General features: G+C 39.5%; 1 protein-coding gene across 1 annotated transcript in view; it reads left to right on the top strand.

The window, feature by feature from the left end:
- Positions 1-2,047: 2,047 nt before the first annotated feature.
- Positions 2,048-23,378, top strand: part of ST3GAL6 (ST3 beta-galactoside alpha-2,3-sialyltransferase 6) — a 44,229-nt gene continuing 22,898 nt past the window's right edge. Inside the window, exons 1-3 of the mRNA XM_037525664.1 lie at positions 2,048-2,146; positions 16,976-17,075; positions 20,012-20,089. Of these exons, the coding sequence (XP_037381561.1) occupies positions 16,987-17,075; positions 20,012-20,089 (167 nt within the window). The 5' untranslated portion in view covers positions 2,048-2,146; positions 16,976-16,986. The remainder of the gene's footprint in view (positions 2,147-16,975; positions 17,076-20,011; positions 20,090-23,378) is intronic.

Here is a 23,378-nt window from a genome sequence, read left to right as displayed (position 1 = left end):
TACTGCTCAAAAGTGTGACCTGAGGGGTACAGCAAGATACCAAGAAACTTTTTTTGAAATTTGAATGTGTGAACTCTTACAACTCTGCTAATAACCACTTAACCAATTTATTAACCATCTGTCCCCAAAATTAGGGTTGAAGAGTACTTTTAACATCTTATGTTAGAATACTGTGTGCACTTTGGAAAACACGGGTTTAAATAATATGCTCATGCTTATCATCAAGCTCCATCCCTGATACTCAAGACACACAGTCTTGATCCACAGTCTGCAGCATTAGGCATTAATTATCATTAAGTGTCATTTAGGAGCTTCCTAGAAATGTGGGTTCCCAGGCCCCACTCCAGGTCCACTGAATCAGAATCCATGGTTTGACAAGATGCTCAGGTGCTGTTTATAGGCATTTAAGTTTATTAAGCCCTGCTGCCCAAATCCAAAAATCCAAGTAGATTTTAGAATATAAAACTTAAGTAATGAGTGATTCACCATCCAACAATGCAATCTGTATTATCTTTAGGGAGCTGAAATATTAGCAAGTTCTTCTAGACTTTGCTCAAACATAACTCTGAATATGACATTCACTGGCCTTGGTTTGACCCCCTGTTAGCTTCAAAACCAAGCTACTGCCTCTTCTTGATGAGGGCCATTCAAACATGGCAATAAGCTATCTTATCTCCCCCTTGATTTAAGCATTGCCAGGTGTAACTAAATCCCCACCCTCTTAGCTTTTTCTCGTTAGGCTTTGAGTTTCTTTACTAACCTATTCAGACTAAATAATCTTAAAGGACTATCACAATTTCAAAGTTGTTTGCATCTAATAATAAGTAGTAATAGGTAGCAGTAGGTAGAAGGAGACAGAAACCCAGAAGTTATACTTTCCATGGGAATGCTGAGACACAAAACACTGTCTGATGGTGCAAACTTCTATTATAATAGCCCCACTAAAGAGCACTGCTTTATAATTCTTCTAGTTTCTGAATGCAGCAACTATTTAGCACTTAAAAGTGAAGTGCATATGTAAATAAATGAAAATAAGCATTTTGTTTCTGTGTAAATTTGAAACTTTGAAGAAAAAATCATGTAACCCACAACTCAGCAAATCAATTGATTTTGTTTTTCAGTAATGTGCCACACACACGTCTCACCCCTAGAAATAATCTTAAGTAGCTTTAAAATTTTTCTTTCTTAGTAAAAACTAAATATTTTTCCATATTATGATATAATTTTCATAATAACCAAGCGTAATTATTTCCTTATTGCAGGATGTTAACATTCATAGCTAGCTCTGAAAATGTCCTTTTTTCGGTGGTTTCGCATTTCGATAATTTCCTTTCAGAGAATTAAAAAAGAATTCTATTAACACAGGAAATAGAGGGCATGCAGATTTGTTTTGTTTCAGGGTTAGTCTTACATAAGAAAAGCTGTAGTTGGAAATGTTTGAGATTTTTTTTCCAAAATTTTTTGGAGAAAAGGGTTGAAAGCACAATTCTTTTTCTCTCTAGTTCCTCCCCATAGCTTCCTTTCCCTCACTTTCTTCTAGATATTTTTATTCTTCTTGAGGTTTTTCTCATTCTCTACTCTCCCTCCCTCCCTTCTTCAGAGGGTTTTCAGAGCAACAGCCCCATCTCTCACCTCGGCACTTAACAATAAAGCTTGTGTATGTGTGGAGAGAAGCTGAAAAATAAGACAGATGGTTCTTTCATTACCAGGTTATTTGGATTAATTGAGCTGGCTATCTTATTTTTTTCAAGGAGACTGACTTGGATCCTGTGCATAACCAGCCGTGAACTACAGTAATGTAATAGTACTGCTGGTTTGCTGTTTGTTAGGTTTTTTTTTTTTTTTTTTTGGTAATTTCATCATCATGTAAAGCACTTGTGGGGGGGGGGGTCAGAAATGAGTTTACTAAAATAATGTTTTCATTAATAATTTTTAAAAATCACTTTGTTTCTTGGAGAGCTGAGCCATTCTTATGAATGGGCTTATCTTTTCTTTTTTTCCAGTACTCGTGAGTGAAGAAGCAGCACAACCCATTGTCTTACATAAGTTCTTGTGGAAAGATTCCAACAATTTAGCAGATCACCTTCTGAGCCTCTTTGCCTTCAGGAACCGAGGGCCTTTGGGGAAGAGATTTCTAAAAGTGCAGGTAAGCCAACCTGTTGCCTGTGAGGCAACATTAAGGCAACATTAATGTCATAGATTTCTTAGATATATGCTTGAATTCTTGACATGTTCTTATATAATGCATTTTCCATGCTTAAACTACCCATAAAATACCCTCTCCTTTGTGTGCAACTGCCTGTTAATTTACCTTTTATTAGCTTAACATGTGGTCAGAGGGCCTTCTATTAATTTAGCCAGTACTGCTTAGCATATTCCAAGTTTGAGCTATGGAAATCTTAATTACTATATACTCAACCTGAGTGGCCCTTCTCTGGGTCTGTTATAAGCCAATATGGAAGTAAAAGGGTAAGAAAACTGAAGTTGAAACTAGAACATTATGCGGATCACAAGTATATGTAGAGGTTCTGCTGTTAAGAAGCTGTGTAATGTTGGGTAAGACCCTTCTCTCTCTGATCTTTGTTTTTTTGGTAGACATGGAAACAGCATTCATTCTGTCTTTAAATGCTATAATTAATAATAAATTTATTAAAGTACCTTAATAGGGCCTCCCCGGTGGCGCAGCGGTTGAGCGCTGGGTTGCGAAGCTGCCCGCGGCCTCTGCGGCGCCGGTTCGATCCCCGGCTGCTCCCCGGCCACCGGAGGAGGGTCCCACATGGCGTGCAGACTTCTCCTGCCGCCCGCTGCTCCCCTCAGCAGTGTACTTCGGTCCTTCTGCCTGCTCTGCTCCCCGCTCTGGCTCTGGTGAATTCTCTCACCCTCCCGCGCTTCTGACTGTACCCAGTGCATGTATAAACAAAACAAACAAACCAGCAAACAAATAAATAAAGCATGCCTCTATAAAAAATAATAAAAAAAAAAAAAAAAAAAAAAAAAATAAAGTACCTTAATACACTTTTTTGGACTTAGGTTAAAAATTATTCCTGGAACCTCATGTACAATTTTAGATAGTAATTTATTTATTTATTTATTCATTTATTTATTATGTATTTATTTTAAAGGATTTTTTTTAAAGGTTTATTTATTTATTTATACAAGCACTGGGTACAAGTCAGAAGCACGGGAGGGTGAGAGGATTCACCAGAGCCAGAGCAGGGAACAGAACAGGCAGACTGACGAAATACACTGCTGAGGGGAGCAGTGGGCGGCAGGAGAGGTCTGTGTGCCATGTGGGACCCTCACCTGGTGGCCGGGTATCGAACCGGTGCTGCAGAGGCTGCGGGCAGCTTCACAGCCCAGCTCTCAACCGCTGCACCAACGGGGAGGCCCTTAGATAGTAATTTATAAATTTATTCTGACAAAACTCTGGAACTCAAATGTCCAGGAGGAATTAGCTGCAAGTTTTACTCATGAATCCGTTGACTTTCTAATTTCTGAAGGCTCATTAGAAAACAATTATTCTACCAATAAATTTGTTTATTTTTATTTAAATTTTTAATTTTTTTTATTTTGTATATTTTTTACATCATTTTTCATTTTTGCACAATGTATGTACTTTCATCTTGGTTATATTCCCCATATAATTCCCACCCCCCTTATTTTGACCTAATCACTCCTCCCCTCCTCCCCACCATAGTGTGTCTCTGGTTTATAGTTGCTTGTTGATTTTGATTTTTACTTTATTATAATTAGTCTTTTTCCTGGTCCCTTATTTAGGTTTTCTAAATTCCTGCTATCAGTGAGACCATCCAGTATTTTTCATATTCTTTCTGGCTTATTTCGCTGAGCATGATCCCTTCCAGCTCCATCCATGTTGCTGCAAATTGCATATGTTTATCTTTTTTGATTGCTGAGTAATATTCCATGGTGTATATGTACCACATCTTCTTGATCCAGTCATCTATTTTTGGGCATTTGGGTTGTTTCCACAGCTTAGCTATTGTAAATAGTGCTGCTATAAACATAGGGGTACAGGTGCCCGTTTGAATTAATGTTTCTGTGTCCTTTGGGAAAATACCTAGGAGTGGAACTGTTGGATCATCTGGAAGCTCCATTTTTAGCAGGTTGAGGAATCTCCACACAGCTCTCCATAATGGTTGGACCAGTTTACACTCCCACCAGCAATGCAGGAGAGTTCCTTTTTCTCCACATCCTCGTCAACATTTGTTGTTGCTAGTTTTTTTAATATGTGCCATTCTCACTGTCTACCAGTAAATTTGTTACAATACTGTTTTGTTTGATCTTTGTGTAAAGGATACTTATTACTGAGAAAGTTATGCTTTAGTGGTACTGGTGAATTCTGACATTGACAATGGTTTTGGAATTTAGTCATTGGGAATCTCTTGAGCTTTTCATTGTTCACACCGAGATTATTCATGATTAGCTTCAAAGTCCTTCCCTAGCATAGTTCTGAGCCTGTGGATCTGCAGAGTTCTTGAGTACCATAAATCTTAACTGGAGAGAGGGCTAGATTCAGGTTTCTTACTGCTAGAAACATCCTCATTTAATGGAATCTGGGCTATAATCATCATGATTATTTGTGGAATGGCCTTTCCTGTCAATGTTTACATTGCCTGGCATCAAGAAGGTGGAAATATCTTGAGTCTTTATGGCATAATGGTGAAGGGGGTTCGAATCGCTCAGCCACATACTTATTGGGTGTCCCTGGATAAGTTATAACTTCTCTGGACATTTGTACCTTCTGATAGCTGCCTTTCAAAAGATAGTTGAACACTTTTTAATTTTAATTGTATAAAGAATTATATATTCTAGTATAGAATTGAAACATTTGAAACATATAGACGGGTTCTGTCTCATAAGTGTTCAGAAAATTTTAACCTTTTTATTTTGTCTTAGAGAAGTTTTATTATGAAAAGCATAAAAAGGAATGGTTTCTATAGCAGAGATAGATTCTAATTCTTAAGATGCCTTTTGCTCATGATATACTACTATTTTGATTGCTTTTCATTATGTATTCAAAAGCAGATGAGTAAGGCCTCTGGTTATGGAGTCTTTGAAATGTTGCAATGAATGCAGATTAGTGGAAGCTTATTTTTTTAAGATTAGTATTAGCATCATGAGTTCTTTACCAAGAATTTGAGAGTCAGTCTTTAATGAGGGTTCGGTGTATTGGGCAGAGCAACATTGTGACTTAAAATATGTATTTGGCCATTCAGATGAGCAAAACATATATTTCTTACATATATTTGCTCTTGATCATGGTTGCTGGCTCACAGCTCCTAAAACCTTGGGATTTCTTAAGTATCGAAAGTGATAAAGGTTTCTCTTGTTAAGTTAATAATGGTAACTTTTGGTAAACACCTGAGGATGGATGGGGCTAGCTGCCAGGGGAACCAACCATGTGATTAGAAGGTTAGAACTTCCAGTCCCATCCCCTGACCTCTGGGGAGGGGAGACGATTGGAGGCTGAGTCAATTGCCAAGGAGTTGATCATGCTATGTAATGAAGTCTCTGTAAAAACCCACGGGTAGGGGACTTCAGAGAGCTTCCGGGCTGGTGAATACATGGAGATTTGGAGAGGATGGTTGCCTGGAGAGGCCATGGCGATTTTGTGTCCTTTCCCCACACCCTGATCCATGCAGCTCTTCTAGCTGGGTATTCCTGAGGTACATATTCTTTTTTTCTTTTAAAAGATTTATTTATTCATGCATGCAAGAACCGGGGTACAGAGCAGATGTGCGGGAGGGTGAGAGGATTCACCAGAGACAGAGAGGAGAACAGAACAGGCAGGCTGACTGAAATACACTGCTGAGGGGAGCATTGGGCGAGACAGGAGAGGTCTGTTGCGCCATGTGGTTATCTCCGCGGCTGGCCGGGATTGAACTCGCGCTGCAGAGGCTGTGAACAGCTTCACAGTGCTGCACTCAATGGCCTGTGCCACCACACAGGCCAGGTACATATTCTTTGTCCTAAGTCAGTGATCTAGTGAGTAAGCAGGTTTCCCAAGTCTTGGGAGATACTCTAACAGATTAGTAGGACCCGAGGAGGGATTCTGGGAACCTTTGATCTCTAGTGAGTCAGAAGCACAGGTGACAGCCCAGGCTTGCAGCTGGGGAAAGGAGTAAGGTCTTCGTTGGCTAAGCACTCTACCTGTGGTATGCAGTAGAGAGATAGTGTTTAAATTGAGGTGAAGTCTCAGACACCCTGCTAGTGTTTATAGTGCTTCATCTTTGCTATTTATAGTACTATCAGATAGTATCACTATTCCCATTTTACAGTTGAGGAAACTGAAATATAAAGCAGTTAAGCGACCTCCCACGGTCATATGACTAGTCAAGATGTAGAGCTGAGACTCAAAACCCATATTGGCAGTTTTAATACCTAATTATGTTGCTGCCTACACAGAACAAATTGTATGAAGATGAGAAGATGGAAGGATCAAATTATGTGTAGGGTAAGGAAAAATGTCAGGCTTTTCTGCCCTCCCGCCATCAGGATAGATGATGGAACCCTGTGGTCCTGAATGCATGCCTGATGGCGGGCACCTGGAGTAGGGTGTGGGCATAGGTAGATGGGATTCACCTGGGCTGAGACTGGGCTTTTAAGGGCAGCGTCACGGGGACGCCAGCAGCAGCAGAAGCAGAGAACGCCAGAGAGCCCAGAGAGAGTGCGGATTTGCTGGGGGCTGGGAGGACTGCCAGCCTCCCAGCCCCCCAGCACCCCTGCCTGCCACGTACCCGCTGAACCCCAATAAAAACCTGCAAAACCACTGAGGACTCTGACTCCTCCTTTACCTGGTCTGCATGGGATCAGAAAACCTGCACTGTGTCCATTCCTGCCCTTACATTATGGAAGTCTTAAATTCCAGGCTATAGTAACTTTATGTTTATTTGGTAGAAAATGAGAAGCCACTGAAGATTTTCCTGTGGGGTTGGTGACAAAATTAGGCCTGAGCTTTGAGGATTTTTTGCCAGGTACAGCATAGTAGGTGGCTTAAGGGGAAGAAAGATTAGCGATCATTGCTAGTAGCTAAGAAGTGATGAGAATGTGATTTGAGAAATAGGATTAAGACTGGAGCACACCTGCATTTAGTTGTGCCAAGAAGGAAGAAGGACCTCAAGGCACAGGCAGAGAAACTAGAGGAATGAGACCATGGCCAGGGGAAGTGATTCCGGAATTGAAAACCATAGTTTAGCTAGTATTGGAAGGAAACAAAGACTGGTTATTACTGTGCACCATGATTGGACAGAAATTGGCCTGGAAGGGAATCCATGCAAAAATGTTCTCTGTAATAACTGACTCTGCTACTTTTAAGTGAGGTCAACTTTGGCAATTTTTAAATGTTTCTAAATCCTAGCTGCTTCTCCTGTATGACGGTAAAATAAGACCTTATTCTATCTAAATGCCCTGAACTCTTGCAGTCATTCCAGCTTTGAGAGGTATAATTCTTGGGTCCAAGTTGTAATAAATGGAAGTATTGTAAGGGTTTGACTGGTGATTCAGATGGCATTTTAGGTGAATCAGAAGATGCAGAAGGAGGTGTGTGTCCTCTATATTCTTAAAAATACCAGGAGTGTCATCGATAATGGTTGGAGAAGGAAAAATAAGACTGAAAATAATATAGAAATGAAAATGTCAAAGAAACTAAGAGAAAATACAAACATTCCCTAGAATGAGAAATTTTTCTCAAAGCCACTTATTTTCAGAGAGAATCTGACTACTTTCTACAGAAAAAAAAAATGTTGATTGTCATATTGTGATTTATAAGAAAAATATGTATTTGGTCATTCAGATTACCAAAATACACATTTCTCATGTATTTGCTTCACTCACAATTCCTGGCCCATAGCTCCCCAAACCTTCAAATTTTCTAAGTGTTGAGAGAGATAAAGGTTTCTCTTGTTAAGTTAATTAATTAGAGTAACTTTTGGAAAACACCTGAGGAGGGGGCTAGTTGCCAGGGGACCCACCCATGTGATTAGAGGGTTGGAACATTCAGTCTCCTGACCTTTGAGGAAGGCCAAGGATTGGAGACTGAGTCAATTGCCAAGGAGTTAATCAATCTTACTGTGTAATGAAGCCTCCATAAAAGCCTAAGGGGCGGGGCCTTCAGAGAGCTTCCAGGCTGGTGAACACACAGAGATTTGGAGAGGATGGTTGCCTGGAGAGGCCATGGCAACTCCATGTCCTTTCCCCATACCTTGGTCCATGCAGCTCTTCCAACTAGGTGTTTCTGAGGTACATATCCTTTGTCATAGTCGGTGACCTGGTGAGTAGCAAGTTCCCTGGGTTGTGTGAGATGTTCCAGCAAATTAGTGGTAACTGAGGAGGTGGTTCTGGAAACCTAACTCCTTTTAGTTAGAAACACAGGTCTCAGCTTGGTATTCCACTAAAACTGAAGTGGAGGGTGGTCTTGGTAGACTGAATCCCTTACTCTGGCATCTGATACTATCAGAAGTAGATAGTGTCTGACTTGAGTTGAATTATCAGTCAGGGTGCTGGTGTCTGAGAATTGCTTGTTAGTTTGGGGAAACCTCTACTTGTTGACATTGGAATTGGGTCTAGGAATGCTACACAACTGGAAATTTTAAAAGGTCAAACCCAAAAGACTTTCAAAAGACCTTAGACCTTAGAATGAGCTACCTTTTTTTGGGGTGAAACCCTGATCCTCTCATTGGGATTTAATTCCTCCTTGATCTTCTCCAGGGTGCTTCTCAAACACGGATCACCTGGTGATCATGCTAAAATGCTGATTTGACGTAGTGGACCAAGGTGTGGAGCAAAGACTGCACTTTCACCAACTTCCCACCTAATAGCCAACATTGCACATCCATAGATCAAACTTTGAATATAATATATAAATTATATATATAATATATAATATATAAATATAATATATAAATATAAATATAAATATATAAAATATATAAATATAAATATAATATATAAATCCAGGGTTCTAAAATATTTAGCTTTACTTTTTACAACAAATAAAAATAAACAGTTTGTAATAGTGTAACTTAGCTCTCTGGCCAGACTAAGCTCTATTCCCCTATACTAAATACTTATGAGAATTTGATTAATTAATTTGATTAATTCTGCTGAATTTGATTAATTTGATTAACCAATAGGTTAATTGATTCTTAACTCCTGTCAATGGTATTTGTATTTGTATTTGTATGTTCAATGGAATCAAAATTTGAATCGTTACAGGTAAGGACTTTTTTTTTTTTTGAGAGATTAAAGGTGGTGTTCAAAAATAGACACCAGAATAAAACATGATGTTTTCATATAAAGCTAAATATTAATTCATTTTGTGACCCTGAAGACATGTTTCTAATGAAAGACTTGTACTTGAATAGTCACCAGTTTTCCAGTAAGCAAAGACTGAAAGAAACCAAATGTCTATTAATTGGTGAACTGATAAACTAATAATGGTAAAGGCATACTATCAAGTATGACTTAACGATGAAAAGTAATGAACTTCTGGCACAAGCAACAATTTTTTCAAAAGCATTATACTAATTAAAATAAGTTAAAAATACATATTGTATTCCAATTATATGAACTTTTAGAAAAAGCAATACTATAGTGATAAACAAATCACGTTCTTCAGGACAAGAAGTGGGTGAAGGGAATTATTTGCAAAGAGGAACATGGGGACTTCTGGGATGAATGGAAATGTTTAATATCATGATTTTAGTGGTTTTATATGACCAATTTTCAAATTCATCAATTTGTACACTTTAAAGTGGTGAATTTTATTATATAAAGTTTTTTTGTAATAAAACTAATTTTTAAAATGGCCACAATCTTTAACCTGTTAACAATATCTAATACTACTTGGCACTATTTTATCAGTAAGATACTAATAAAAGGAAATAGAGAAAAATCCAGTCTGGAAGAAGAAATGGATCTCTGGGAGAAAATATGAATAAACAGTAGGAATATAATTCCCTTAAAAGCTACTTTGTGTATTTTCAATGTAACTGAGTCTAAAGGGAAAGATCTTGAAAACAGGAACTCTAGTTCATTTATTTTTAGCAACCAGAATAGTATGCTGTTAGCTGAATGATTTTAGTGTGTCCCGCTGTGCTATTTAAAAACAAAATTCTGCTGAAAAGTCATTTCTCTCATTTCATATTCTTTGCACTGAGCCCTCCAATTTTCAGGCAGGGGGAGGACTGGATTATTTATCCTTGGCAGCGAAGGTTTAGCTTTAATTAGGTGAAAAGTTCTGTCTACATATGCTAAGGCTGAAGTCTGGCAAGACTGGCCTGTGCAAAATACTGAAAGGGGATGTGCGTGCCTGTAGGAAGTAGCTGCACATCGCTATTAGCAGACCCCAGAGAGAAGAGAAAGTTCACTTGAATGTTCTGCCATGCGGAAAGAAAAGAAACTGTTTTAGAAATCAACCAGAATGTATACAGTTGGTCCAATTTGTTGAAACTATAGAAATATTTTGGGGTAGGAAGTAAGGTACTTAAACTATAATTTTCTTTTAATGAAATCAGTAATGTCAGATTTTTCCCTTAATTTTTATCAAATTGCAGTAGCTCAACATAGCAGATTGAAATGTAGCTATAGTATATAAATTCAGGTATATTTTTAATGCTATTTAATTTTTTTAATTATGGCCATTGAGTATTTTTAGATTCTTCTGGTAGAAATCTCAGCCAACAGACTACTGATTTCTTAAAATTATTTCTTTAGTTGTGAAATGGTTATTCACATTATGCTTTTAAAAACTAAGTATTTTAATAAATGGATACATTTTGTTTATTTCATTCCTTGTTTTCTTGAAGGTATTAAATGAATATATTTAGTAAGTTTATGATGTTATAGTTAAAAAACACAATAATTATAGTTTAAAAGTTTCCCATAATGTACCATTTAAGAAAAAAAAAAAAAAAAACAGACAAACCTGGGTTTTAATTCTGGCCTGTGCTCTGCATACTAAGCCTCTCTAGCATGGGATGATAATGCCCCTGTGTTCTTCATCTTGTATGACAAGGGCTTGGTGTGGTGCTCCACCTTTAGTAAATTCTATTACCTACATGATCCATACTGGAGGAGGAGGTCCTTACTATGTAAATAAGGCTACTGGTAAACTTGTATCATCCAATCAATAAAAACAACCACATATAAAAGAGGGGCAGTAAATGTATTAAGGAGGACGGAGGCCATTGTATGTGTCAATGTGAGGTGTCCTGTGTGTCTCCATGAAGGCTTGGTCTATGTGGATGGTAAGGTCTTAGCAGGCTTAGAGGACCTATAGAGATAGGCAAAAAAATTAGATACCAATGTATGGCTTGAGCTGCGGTTAGTGCAAGTTCTAAGTTTGTTGCCATGAGTATGGGGTTGCTGAGAGTAGTCATGAACTGAGCCATAAACCTCAAGAGGAAGGAAGGCAGGAATTGGGACAACTTGTCTGTTGGACAAGTTCACACAGTGTCCAGTGTATGTCATTGTGAGCACAGGATTGGTGGAGAAGGGCCTACCCCAGGGCTGACAACCCATCTGTCAGCAGTTCTGCCTGGTAAACCTGGGAGATTATCTGTGGACAGGACCCCTGGATGAGGGGAAGTCAGGGCTGAAATCCTGTCATGCATGTGTGATGTGTGTCCACAGTGCTATGTAGAACCAGAGGAAGTGGCCTTTTCTAGTCTGTACAGATACAGTTATTGGGTGGCACTTTTGAGTAACAGCTCACTGGGTGTTTGAGGAGAATGAGCAGCAGCAGAATTTACTACTACTTCTGTCATCAAGGAAACAGAATATAAGGTAAGAGTGGATGAGGACATGGTTAAGGACCCGAATAGTGATCTGGAGTTTTCAGCTACAGAGCTATTGGGGGGCTGAGAGAAAGACATTGGAAAACTAGGATGTCACTCAGGAACCCTGTAAGAGGAAGCCAAGCCCAGTATGTGAATGGGCAATTCAATGTGAGATCAGCAGGAATGGGACCAAACTGAGCTTCTTCCCAAGGTCTCCTTGGGCTCCTTGCTTTGAGCTAGGAACAGCCCCAGAGCTTGGGGTGGGGCTAAGCCTGCAGCAGGGCAATAGGAAGTACCAACAGCAAGGTCTAGGGGACACTGGGTGCAAAGAGGCCAGGCAGGTTGGGTCTGTCTGTACTTATCATCTGGAAAAGTGAATTTGAAGCATGTTTCTTCCTTACGTGGTGCATGTTGATTGAGATACCAGCCTGGTTTTGTATTTGGTGAATAGAATAATATTTCCCAAATTATTGCTAACCATGGTTTTTCTAGCTGGTTGTTGGAAAAGCTCTTTTCAGTTTGAGAGCATTAAAAGAGTCTGAAAATAAAAATCTAATTATTTTCAATTGTCATTCAGTGGGTTTGTTTGGTTTTTATAAACAGTGCTAGCCTGCTTGTGCTCATCGCTAAGACTCCAGAGATTCAGATCAAATAGAGGCTCGGGAATCAAGCCCCCAGGTGGATCTGCTGTTTTGGGGAGTGCTAGAGCCATTCCATCTTCACCAAATATCTTTATTTACCTTTCTGGGATTGTCACTGCCGATGGAGCAATCTCAGGGAGTTATAGCCTATGATTCTCTTTTGGATTCACCTCACACCTTTTGACTTGAGAAACAGGCTGACATGGAGAATAGAAGCCTGAGATAGAAATGGTCAGATTTGAGGCTTGTTTCAGTCTGTCTGAAACTATGTGATCTGAGATGATGTATTCAACCTCCAGAATCTTTCAGTTCCTTCCTTCTTTAAGATCGCACCTGCACATCCATTTATCAAACTGTTTTGAGCATTAAGTGATGTGATAGATGTATAAGTGTTTCATGAATTTTAAAAGCTCAGGCAAATAATGTGTAATACATATATAGTACATATATACATATATTTGAGAACAAAGCATGGTTCCACTATTGAGTCACTTTGGCATATGTGGATTATTCATATATTGGGTTATATAATTTAGTTTGAGAAGAAATAAAAATTCAGTGTCTATTGCTGAATCCCACTTGCCCTTGCTGCTCTTGACTTCAGAAGATAATTGCCTTTTTTTTTAGATTTATTTATTTATACAAGCACTGGGTACAGTCAGAAGAGCGGGAGGGCGAGAGAATTCACCAGAGCCAGAGCGGGGAACAGAACAGGCAGTCTGATGAAGAACACTGCTGATGGGAGCAGTGGCAGCGGCAGGAGAGGTCTGTCGCACCATGTTGGACCCTCGACAGTGGCCAGGGATCGAACCGGCGCTGCAGAGGCTGCGGGCAGCTTTGCAGCCCAATGCTCAACCGCTGCGCCACCAGGGGAGGTCCGACAATTGCTTTTTTATTTAAACTTTGTAAAGGACGTTTTAGGGACTCTGGTCTTCAGAGCAACTGCTGCCAAGAAGCTGGCCTCTGTCATGTAAACTTTTGGTAACTGAAGCTACACTGAAGGGCCTTATGTGTTTTGTTTTGTTTTTAAACAGGCACTGTGTTAAGTTCAAACTGCTTTTCCTTTGAATGCTTTTGTTCAAAACAATATGGTCATTCCATTTATAGAATTATAATCAGGGAACTCATTTGTTTGTGGAAGCTTCTTCCTGTGAGCAAGCAAAACTATACATGTTTATCACAAGGATATCCTGGCTGGGCCTGGTCTACTTTGCAACTTGAGTATGGATACTTTGAATCACCTATAAAATACCAGAGTGACTAAGTTCCCTAAATTTTTCTCAGATTCTGTGTGCAGTGGGTATTCAAGAGTAGGTTCATTTTATGTAGGACCTGAAACCATAAAACACTTAGAGGAAAACATTGTTGATAAGCTCTATGATACCAGCCTCAGAGTTGTCTTTGTGGATTCATCTCCAACAGCAAGAAACAAAGGAGAATATAAACAGATGGGAGTACATGAAAGTAAAAAGCTTCTGCACAGTAAAAGAAACCAATGTTCAAATGAAAAGGCAAACTACTGAATAGAAGATATTTGCAAACTGTCAGACAGGTGTTAAAATCAAAAACATAATAACAATACAACTCAACAACAAACATACAACCTGAAAAGGGGCAGCTGCTCTAAAAAAGCATTTCACCCAAAAAGACATACAGATGGCCAGGAGACACATGGAAAGATGTTCTACATCACTTACCATCAAGACCCCATGGAGATTTCATCTCATACCAGTTAGAATGACTTAACCGAGAGGTCAAGAAGGAAGGTACTGGTGAGGATGTGAAGAAAAGGAGAACCTCATGCACTGTTGAGAGGAATATAAGTTGGATTTTTAAAAAAGATTTATTTAATTATTTAATTATTTATTTATACATGCACTGGGTACAGTCAGAAGCGTGGGAGGGTGAGAGAATTCACCAGAGCCAGAGCAGGGAGCAGAGCAGGCAGAAGAACCAAAGTACACTGCTGAGGGGAGCAGCGGGCGGCAGGAGAGGTCTGCGCACCATGTGGGACCCTCCTCCGGTGGCCGGGGAGCAGCTGGGGATCGAACCGGCGGGCAGCTTCGCAACCCAGCGCTCAACCACTGCGCCACCTGGGAGGCCCATAAGTTGGTTTTGAGGTTACTCAAAGTTAAAAACAGAAGTACTATCTGATCCAGTAATCTCTCTTCTTGATATTTGAAAAATATGAAAACACTGATTCAAAAAAGTATATTTACCCCTTTGTTAATTGCAGCACTATTCACAACTGCCAAGTCATGGAAACAACCCAACAACCCAAGTGCCTGGCAACAGATGAGTGGACTAAGATGTGGTGCATATTCACAGTGGAATACTGTGAATACTACTCAGTCTTAGAAAAAAAAAAAATGAAATCTTGCCATTTGTGACAACATAAATGGACTTTGAGGGGTTTATCTAAGTGAAATAAGTTGGAAGGAGAAAGAAAGATAAATAACATTTGTAGAATATTTCTAAAAAGGCAATCAAACAATCTTACAAACTAAAAACCCTTAAGACATTACACAATGGTGGTTACACACTGGTGTAAGACATTATACAGTGGTGGTTACTAGAAGGGAAGAGGCAGGGAGGGAATAGATGGTGACTAGACATTTGTGGTGGGTGTGATATGAAATATACAGTTGCTGAAGTGAGAAACTGTACACCTGAAACCTAGACAGTGTAAACTGATACCTCAATAAAATGAAAAGAAAAAAAAAAAGAGTAGGTTCATTTTACTTTTTGAAGGAAGAAAAGTTCTCTCACGCTTCTGTGTTTTCAGGTAAGCCACATATTGCTGAATGAAAACAAAAATCTTGCTTAGCCATACTTCCATGCTTTGTAAAATAATACATAAATTTCCTAAAGAAGGTCTTTTGGGGGACAGATAAGTAAATTGAGTTGCAAATACTGACTTCTAAAGACTGAGTTCTTTTGAAACTGCCAATTGATAGTCCTGTGTGTTCTTGCATAAATGAAGTTATTCTGTGTGAGGACGTAGATATTTAGAGTATGTAAGCAGGTTGCTCTAGTGATTATTTTGGCCCATGGTAAAAATACTGTCTAGGATATTCTTAAGGCTAGTATTAGTAACTTTTAAAACCATCTCAGTACAAGTCTAACTTATGGATTCTAGAACTTCCAGAGCTGCTGGACACTCCTGATGGAGATGTTCAGCATGTATGACAAAAGTGGCTTGTAGTGATGTTTCAAAGCCACAGGGTACATACATAACTCCACTGTGGTTTTGGAGTATGTGTGTGTGTCCTGTATTCATGTTGGTTGATAACCTACATTAAAAAGCATTACGCTGGGCCTCTCCTGGTGGCACAGCAGTTGAGCGATGGGCTGCAAGGCTGCCCGCAGCCTCTGCAGCACCGGTTCATTCCCTGGCTGCCAGCGAGGGCCCCACAAAAAAACAAAAACAAAACAGAACAAAAAACCATTATGCTGAGGTCAGGTCAGTCAAAGAGATGAGACAAACCAAGTCCACATCAGCTTGCTGTCACCACCAATAGGCTCTTTTGTCGTCATGAAGCCTGGCTCAAGGCCTCTGGCCAGTACCTAATATTATGAAACCCTTCTATTTAAGGGATTGCCTTTTAGGGCCCAGATCCTTGACCCTTCTCAAGTCATGCAGTCCAGGAGGAGGAAGGCCATCTAACACCTGTTGAACGCATTGAAGGGCCAGGCCCTGGCCACTGTTTTATCTTCGATTCCTCAGTTAGCCACTTCAGTGATGCATCTAATGTCCCAAATAACTCATTGTCTGAAACTTTTACTGTGATAGCCTCAAACTTTAATTCTCTCCACCTCTTGGATTTAGCAATTTTCTAATAGGAAACCATATATATTTTACCCACTAAGTATCATGTAATTTGTTTCTTGCCTTTTTACCAAGAAGAATTGGAAAACTTTTTTGAATAACCTACCCTACATGAAGATAGCATACATTACAAATGGGTGAGGAAGACAGAGCAAAGTAGAAAGGGAGGCACAAGTGTGCTTGGCTTGCTTTGCCATGGAGGCTACTGGGCTTTGACCTAGTCATATCTTCCTAACAGGCTCCTTCTCTCCAGATGTGGGGCAAAAACAATCACATTTGTTAAGGTGAAACCCACATGATCAAGAAATACTTAAATTATGTTTAGTATATTCTGTGAAGGCAAAGGAATGCTTTGAGATTTCTATTTTAGCTAACTTTGCTGTTAACTGGCATGCAGTATTACATTATTACCTTTTGAATACTCTCTCCTCTCTAACACAAGAAAGTAGTACAGAAGCCACCAGCTTTGAAACCGTGGGACTGATTATTGGTCTAAATATGAATCACATTGTACTGGAAGGAGGATGAAGAAAGTCAGAGAAAACATTCTTGTTCTGCACAAAAAGTGCACATTTCCAAAATAACAGTTGTGTGTCCTTTCTGTTGGCTGTTCTCTGTTTATTCACTAATGCTTATATTTGAGCCATTGAGTACATCCATCTGTATAACTATCTTGCTTTTTTCTTTATTTTGTCCCTGTGTTTCAGGTGGGCCAGCCATGAAAGCCTACCTCGTGGCCATAATCTTGAGTGCTGTCTTCCTCTACTATGTGCTGCATTGTATATTATGGGGAACAAATGTCTATTGGTAAGTTTAATTCTTGCTTTTCATTGTTTTTTTTTTTTTTTTAACATTTTATTTATTTATTTATACAAACACTGGGTACAGTCAGAAGTGCGGGAGGGTGAAAGAATTCACCAGAGCCAGAGCAGGGAACAGAACAGGCAGACTGATGAAATACACTGCTGAGGGGAGCAGCGGGCGGCAGGAGAGGTCTGCGCGCCATGTGAGACCCTCGCCCGGCAGCCAGGGATTGAACCGGCGCTGCAGAGGCCTCCAGCAGCTTCGCAACCCAGTGCTCAACCGCTGCACCACCAGGGAGGCCCTTCATTCTTGCTTTTTAAAAGTAACTCCCAAACTGGCTTTTCACACAGACACACAAATGATATTAGAAGGCCCTGTAGGAAAAACCCCATGACATTCTTGGACTCTGGTACTTGACTTTTAGAACATGAGATACTTGGATAAGCGTCTGTTGATAAAATATAGATACCACATATGGTTTCGTTGTTTAAAAATGTTTGGTGACTGATGAAATATGTACATTTTAAAACAACTTAGACTTGCAGTATCACATGTTAAACTTCGAAGAGGCACAGGTAGCTTTTTTGCTGAGAAAATCTCTATAATAATTCTTTAACCTTTGTCATCATTGTCAGTCCTTTGACTCAGAATAACTTTGGTTGACCTATAAGTAACCAAAGTGGTTATGTGGCAATATATACTCACATGAAAATAAATCATGTGACAACTTCCAGTCTTAAACAAAAGTTCAAAATTTTTTTTTTTTTTGCTAGTGGTTTAATATTAGAGCCCAGACCAAGTTTCTGGCTTGTGCTTAGTATATAAAATATAAATTGATGTTTCTGCATTTAATTTCATCACAGATTGAAACATGGTTGTATGTTTTTCATGGAAGAAAGTTAGGCAAATCTTCCCTGGGGAGAAAAAACAAACAATGCTAGTGGGTAGGCTTGACTCTTAAGTTTTTAGGTTTTGAAATTAAATAATTGAGCTCAAGAAATATATAGCTTGATAAATACCACATGGATTATACCATAGGGATCTCCTATTTGCCACATTCTGTCTCTGTCCCACACTTACTGAAACACTAGAACGGAAAACAAGAATCTTACTAGTTTGCTAATTCTGTACAAATCCTATTGTTGGGCACATGGAAATGATAAAGAAGACAATGAAAAGGATCTGAATTCAGCACAGTCTTTTGTCATTGGGATCTGAAGAGTGTTTATGTCACTCCTAAGCTAACATGCTGCTCCAGTCATAAAAAGTACTGGCAAATTACCTCAGATGGGTGTTTGAACTTATGCTTTAAAAACTATTCAAGACAGAAAATCTCCTTTTGAAAAAAAGCCGAAGTTTGTCTTCACAATGTCCTAAAACAGTTGGTTTCTTATGTTTCAATAATCTTAAAAATTATTTTAATTATTGAAAGTGATAGCTTGCACTTCATCTTGTTCTCTGAATAAATTTATTTTTTATTTATTTTTTTCAAAGATTTATTTATGCATATGAGAACTGGGGTGCAGGCCAGAGGTGTGGGGGTGAGAGGATTCACCAGAGACAGAGTGGAGAGAGGAACAGACAAATCTACTAAAATACAATGCTGAGGGGAGCAGCAGGTGAGACAGGAGAGGTCTGCTGCGCCATGTGGGTATCTCCCTGGGATTGCTGCAGAGGCTGCAGATAGCTTCATAATACTGTGCTTAACCGCTTGCACCACCAGGGAGGCCCAATTTGCTTTTTAAAGATTTTTATTTATTTATGCATACAAAAACTAAAGTGTAGGCCAGAGGTGTGGGGGGTGAGAAGATTCACCAGAGACAGAATGGGGAGCAGAACAGGTGGATCTACTGAAATGCACTGCTGAGGGGAGCAGCAGGCGAGACAGGAGAGTTCTGCCGCACCAAGTGAGTTAGCTCCCTGGCTGGGGATTGAACTCAGTCCATGGTGGTTATAGCGCTGAGCCTAACCCCTGAGTCACCAGGGAGTTCCCCTGAATAAATTTGTTTTTATGGCCTGATTTAGCTGGTTATGTATCTTCCTTACATAAAGATTAAGGGATTCTTGCCATTTGTGGTATTCACAAAATATGCTGTTCTGTATATGTTCAGAAACCTAACAGTTCTAACTTTGGGGATTTGATACCAAAAAGATCGAGATTAATTCTGTCCATAAAAAGTTTAGGCTATTTTCTTTTCATTTGAATCCTGTGGATTGTATAAGAAAACTGCTTGATTTTCATTTTGAATGAATTCTTCATATAATTTATGATCATAATATATTCTTTCATTAAGCTGTTTTCTTCCTCCTTTGCTAGGTTTGGATACTGCCACCTCTACCCCCTACATTTATTTTTGTTGTGCTCTGCCTTTTTACAATACCCTTTTAAATTGTAGAGACAAGTGCTCCATTCAGGAGACACACAAGGGCCTAACCTGAGCCAAGAACAGAGCTAGATTCCACTCTAAACAGTGTGACTTCTGGAGTCCCAGATCACAAGGCAGGGTCTGTGGAACCTATAGTTTGGTGTTTGCTGCCAGTGTGTGTGCCCAGATGTGGCTTGAAGGACCTAGATAGCTGTGTGCACTTGGGGTGAGTGGGGTTTCTTAGGTTTTCAGGGACTTCTAAAAAGTGAGCCTGGCGGTGGCTTCCATGGTGCATCACTCCAGCCCTTCTCAGAGGGCCCTTTGATTCGCTGCTGTTGGAACCACTTTTGGGTTGCTCATCCCCTGAACCTTTTCCACTCTCTCACCTTGCGTCCATGAACCCTCAGTGTGTGCAGGATTTGGAGAAGGTACTGTCCTACCTCAGGGGATGATGTTTCATTGCCTGCCCAAGAAGCCGCTCTGGTGGAACCGACTGGGTTCCCAGAGCATTTGCTTCCCTTTGGGCTGGCTGCCCAGTTCTGGTTTCTGACTGCCACTATTTTTGTCTCACAGGGTGCCACCTGTGGAAATGAAGCGGAGAAATCAGATCCAGCCTTGTTTATCAAAGCCAGCTTTTGCTTCTCTCCTGAGGTAAAAATATAAGAGAAACTGTGACTTACAAAATGTTCAAAATGTGTTTGTAATAATTTTCCACACTTATTTACTTTTTTTATACAAGTCTTAGCATATAAAGCAGACACCCTATATTTAAGGAAGAGCTTGAATATCCTGTCTCTTTTTGTGCTTTTAGTCAGAGCTCTGCATATATTTTAAGAAAAGGCATTGAAGAACTCAATTAGACCAGTGTTCTTTTCACACAGGTGAGATTAGAGAGGTCTGTTTGTTTTGATCATAAAATAGTGAACTGTTCTTCAGGGTTTAATTTTTCCTCCTTGTTGTTCCCATGTATTTTCCACTCTTGTCATTTTGTGACTTCTTTCTTGTCTCTCTCCTGGTTAAACTTTATGGTTAGAAACTTGAACTGATTTTAAATGAACTGTATCAAATACAAATAATGGCTCATCTACGTAGAATGCAAATAAAGATAGTTTATTATAGTTATCAAAGCATGTAGAAAATATACTCTTTCATCCACAAGTGTACTTTTCTTCTGTGACCTAAACTTTGACAGAGTGCTGGTCAAATATTTCTAGATAAATATAAATAAGTGATGGTCTGGGTTTTGCTGAATTAAATGTATAAAACAAGTACAAGCTTCTTAGCACTTTATTCACTAAGAATAAAGATTTCTAATTTTTAAATTTATTATATTACTACACCTTTCTGTTTCTGGTCCCTAAGCTTGGGACTGCTTATACCTTTAAAATCAACCAACTCTGGAAAACTGTGGATCCTTAAAACCTTTTTGCATGTGACCACATGCTGCTCACAGTCCACCCCTGGGGTGTGGCTACTTCTGGCCACTGAAAAACTAGAACAGTGTTCTTAAACTTTATGAACATGACTCATAGTGAGGAATGCATTTTACTTTGGTAACTACTTCAATAGTACTTTCGATTTATAATAATAAAAGAGTTTTACCCTTCCTACTCTAGATAGCCCCTCTTCTGCCTATGCACTTTAAAAAATTGCTGATTATGCAATTCCACTCCTAGGTATCTACCCAAAGGACACAGAAACATTAATTCCAAAGGACACCTGCACCCCCATGTTTATAGCAGCACTATTTACAATAGCTGAGCTATGGAAACAACCCAAATGCCCAAAAATAGATGACTGGATCAAGAAGATGTGGTCCATATACACAATGGAATATTACTCAGCAATCAAAAAGATAAACTCATGCCATTTGCAGCAACATGGATGGAGCTGGAAGGGATCATGCTCAGCGAAATAAGCCAGAAAGTAAAAGAAAAATACTGGATGGTCTCACTCATAGCAGGAATTTAGAAAACTTAAATAAGGGATCAGGAAAGAGACTATAATAAAGAAAAAATCAAAATCAACAAGCAACTGTAGACCAGAGACACACTACTGGGGGGGGGGGCAGGGAGAGGAGAGGAGAGGAGGCATTAGGGTCAAAATAAGGGGGATGGGAATTATATGGGGAATATAACCAAAATGAAAATGCATACATTGTGCAAAAATGAAAAATGATGTAAGAATTACATAAAATAAAAACTATGCTCCCACTCCATGCCCAGGAAGCAAGATTGGGCGACTTGAATGGATAAAGGGAGTGAATGGGATTCCTATGGACACTGGACTGATAAACTAGAGAACCAGAACTTTAGTCAAGACACACCCAAGACTGATTGCCATAACAAGTCAATGATGCCTGGAGTATAAAAATAGAGGCTCTGGACCCTTACTGGGTGCAGCAGACCTTTCCTGTCTTGGCTGCTGCCCTCCTTAACAGTGTATTTCAATAAATTCACCTGTTCTGTTCTCCATAAAAAAAAAATTGCTGATTATGACTCACAAAATTGATTTCATGAACCACCTACAGGTTATGAGCTGCAGGGTTTAAAATGCTGCTCTCTAATTGAGGTTCTCTCCATCTTTTGAGAAAAAAGATTTTCTTTCTGAGAAAACTCAAAAGAGTGATTTATTCAAGATTGCCCAGCAGGTGCGTTAAGTCTACAGTTTTAGCAACGGTAGATTTGCATTTGTCCACTCAGAATAGTATTCTCTGGGGGCTGTGCTTTCTCCTTCCTAGTAGCAAGCAGGAGAATGTCTGCTGGGAAGCTTGGAGGTGTTATCTGCAGTGCTGAAAGGAGGAATCCTTTCCTTGGAATTAAACATGGGGGTGAGGGTTTCAGTTTAGTTAAATATGCGTTAGTGACCCCAGATAATACTCTATAGTTATTTCACTTGTCATTGCTTCAGTTTCTTCGTCTAAGTTGATTAATGAAATCTATCTTCCTTTCCAGGCTATTGTAGGAGTGACAACAGTAGAAATAATGTAATATGTCACATTATAATGTAATATAATATAACATAATGGGATAAACTCATATACAATGTAGTGTATAATTATTACAGGTAAGAATGATACTTAGTGAGTTCCTACAGTATGTGGGACACAGTGCTGAACAATTATTTCATGTAGAAATAAAATGTGTCACCTACATGACTTAGTCAGGTCTGAGTGAAAATAAAATTAAGCCTGCATCACCATCCTCACCCCTACCAGTTTCAAAGAACAGAGTTCTATATTGCTTTGCCCCCAGGGTACGAAAAGTCCTCTGGTTCACCTTCCCAAGAAGAGCAGGAAGATCCTGAGTCATCTTTTAGACTAAGTCAGTTGCTCTGACACTTCCTCTTCCTGTAGCAGATCCTGAATTTGGGGATCAACCCTGATCCCCAGAAAAAGATCTTTGAAGTTTGGCTGGAACCCCAAGGCTGTCATTTTTATGACTAAATCTGGGCTGTGCATCATGTCTCCAGCAGGAAGGGCTGGTCTCCTCCTGTTTCCTTAGTCTGAATTTGATGTGAGTTCTCAGCTCTAAAGATACAAAGCTCCAGTGAGGTGACTTGCCCAAGAGTAGTGGCTTTTGAGTGGTAAAGCCAGTATATAACTGACTTTGTTTTACCCCTTCTCCCTTACACAACTGCAGTGTGAAACCCAGTGTGAAACTCCGATCTCCACTTGTAGCTTTTTAGACTAAGAAAGGCTGGCAGGTCAGGCCCTTTGAGGGGCCCGGAAGGATGAGCAGGATTGGCAGTGCAGCATCCAGTCCTTGCTGTAGATGAAAATAGCATTTTAATATCAGCATTAAGATCTCAAATTAAAAAGACCTATTTTCCCCTCCTGCTTTTTTTTTTTTAAGATTTATTTATTTATATAGCACTGAGTACAGTCAGAAGCGTGGGAGGGTGAGAGAATTCACCAGAGCCAGAGCGGGGAACAGAACAG

Source organism: Talpa occidentalis, unplaced genomic scaffold, assembly GCF_014898055.3.
Source record: "Talpa occidentalis isolate TD23 unplaced genomic scaffold, MPIMG_talOcc4v2.1 talOcc4.4, whole genome shotgun sequence".
Classification (NCBI taxonomy): domain Eukaryota; kingdom Metazoa; phylum Chordata; class Mammalia; order Eulipotyphla; family Talpidae; genus Talpa; species Talpa occidentalis.
Note: the sequence above shows the minus strand (reverse complement) of the source record. Positions and strands in the feature narration are given on the sequence as shown.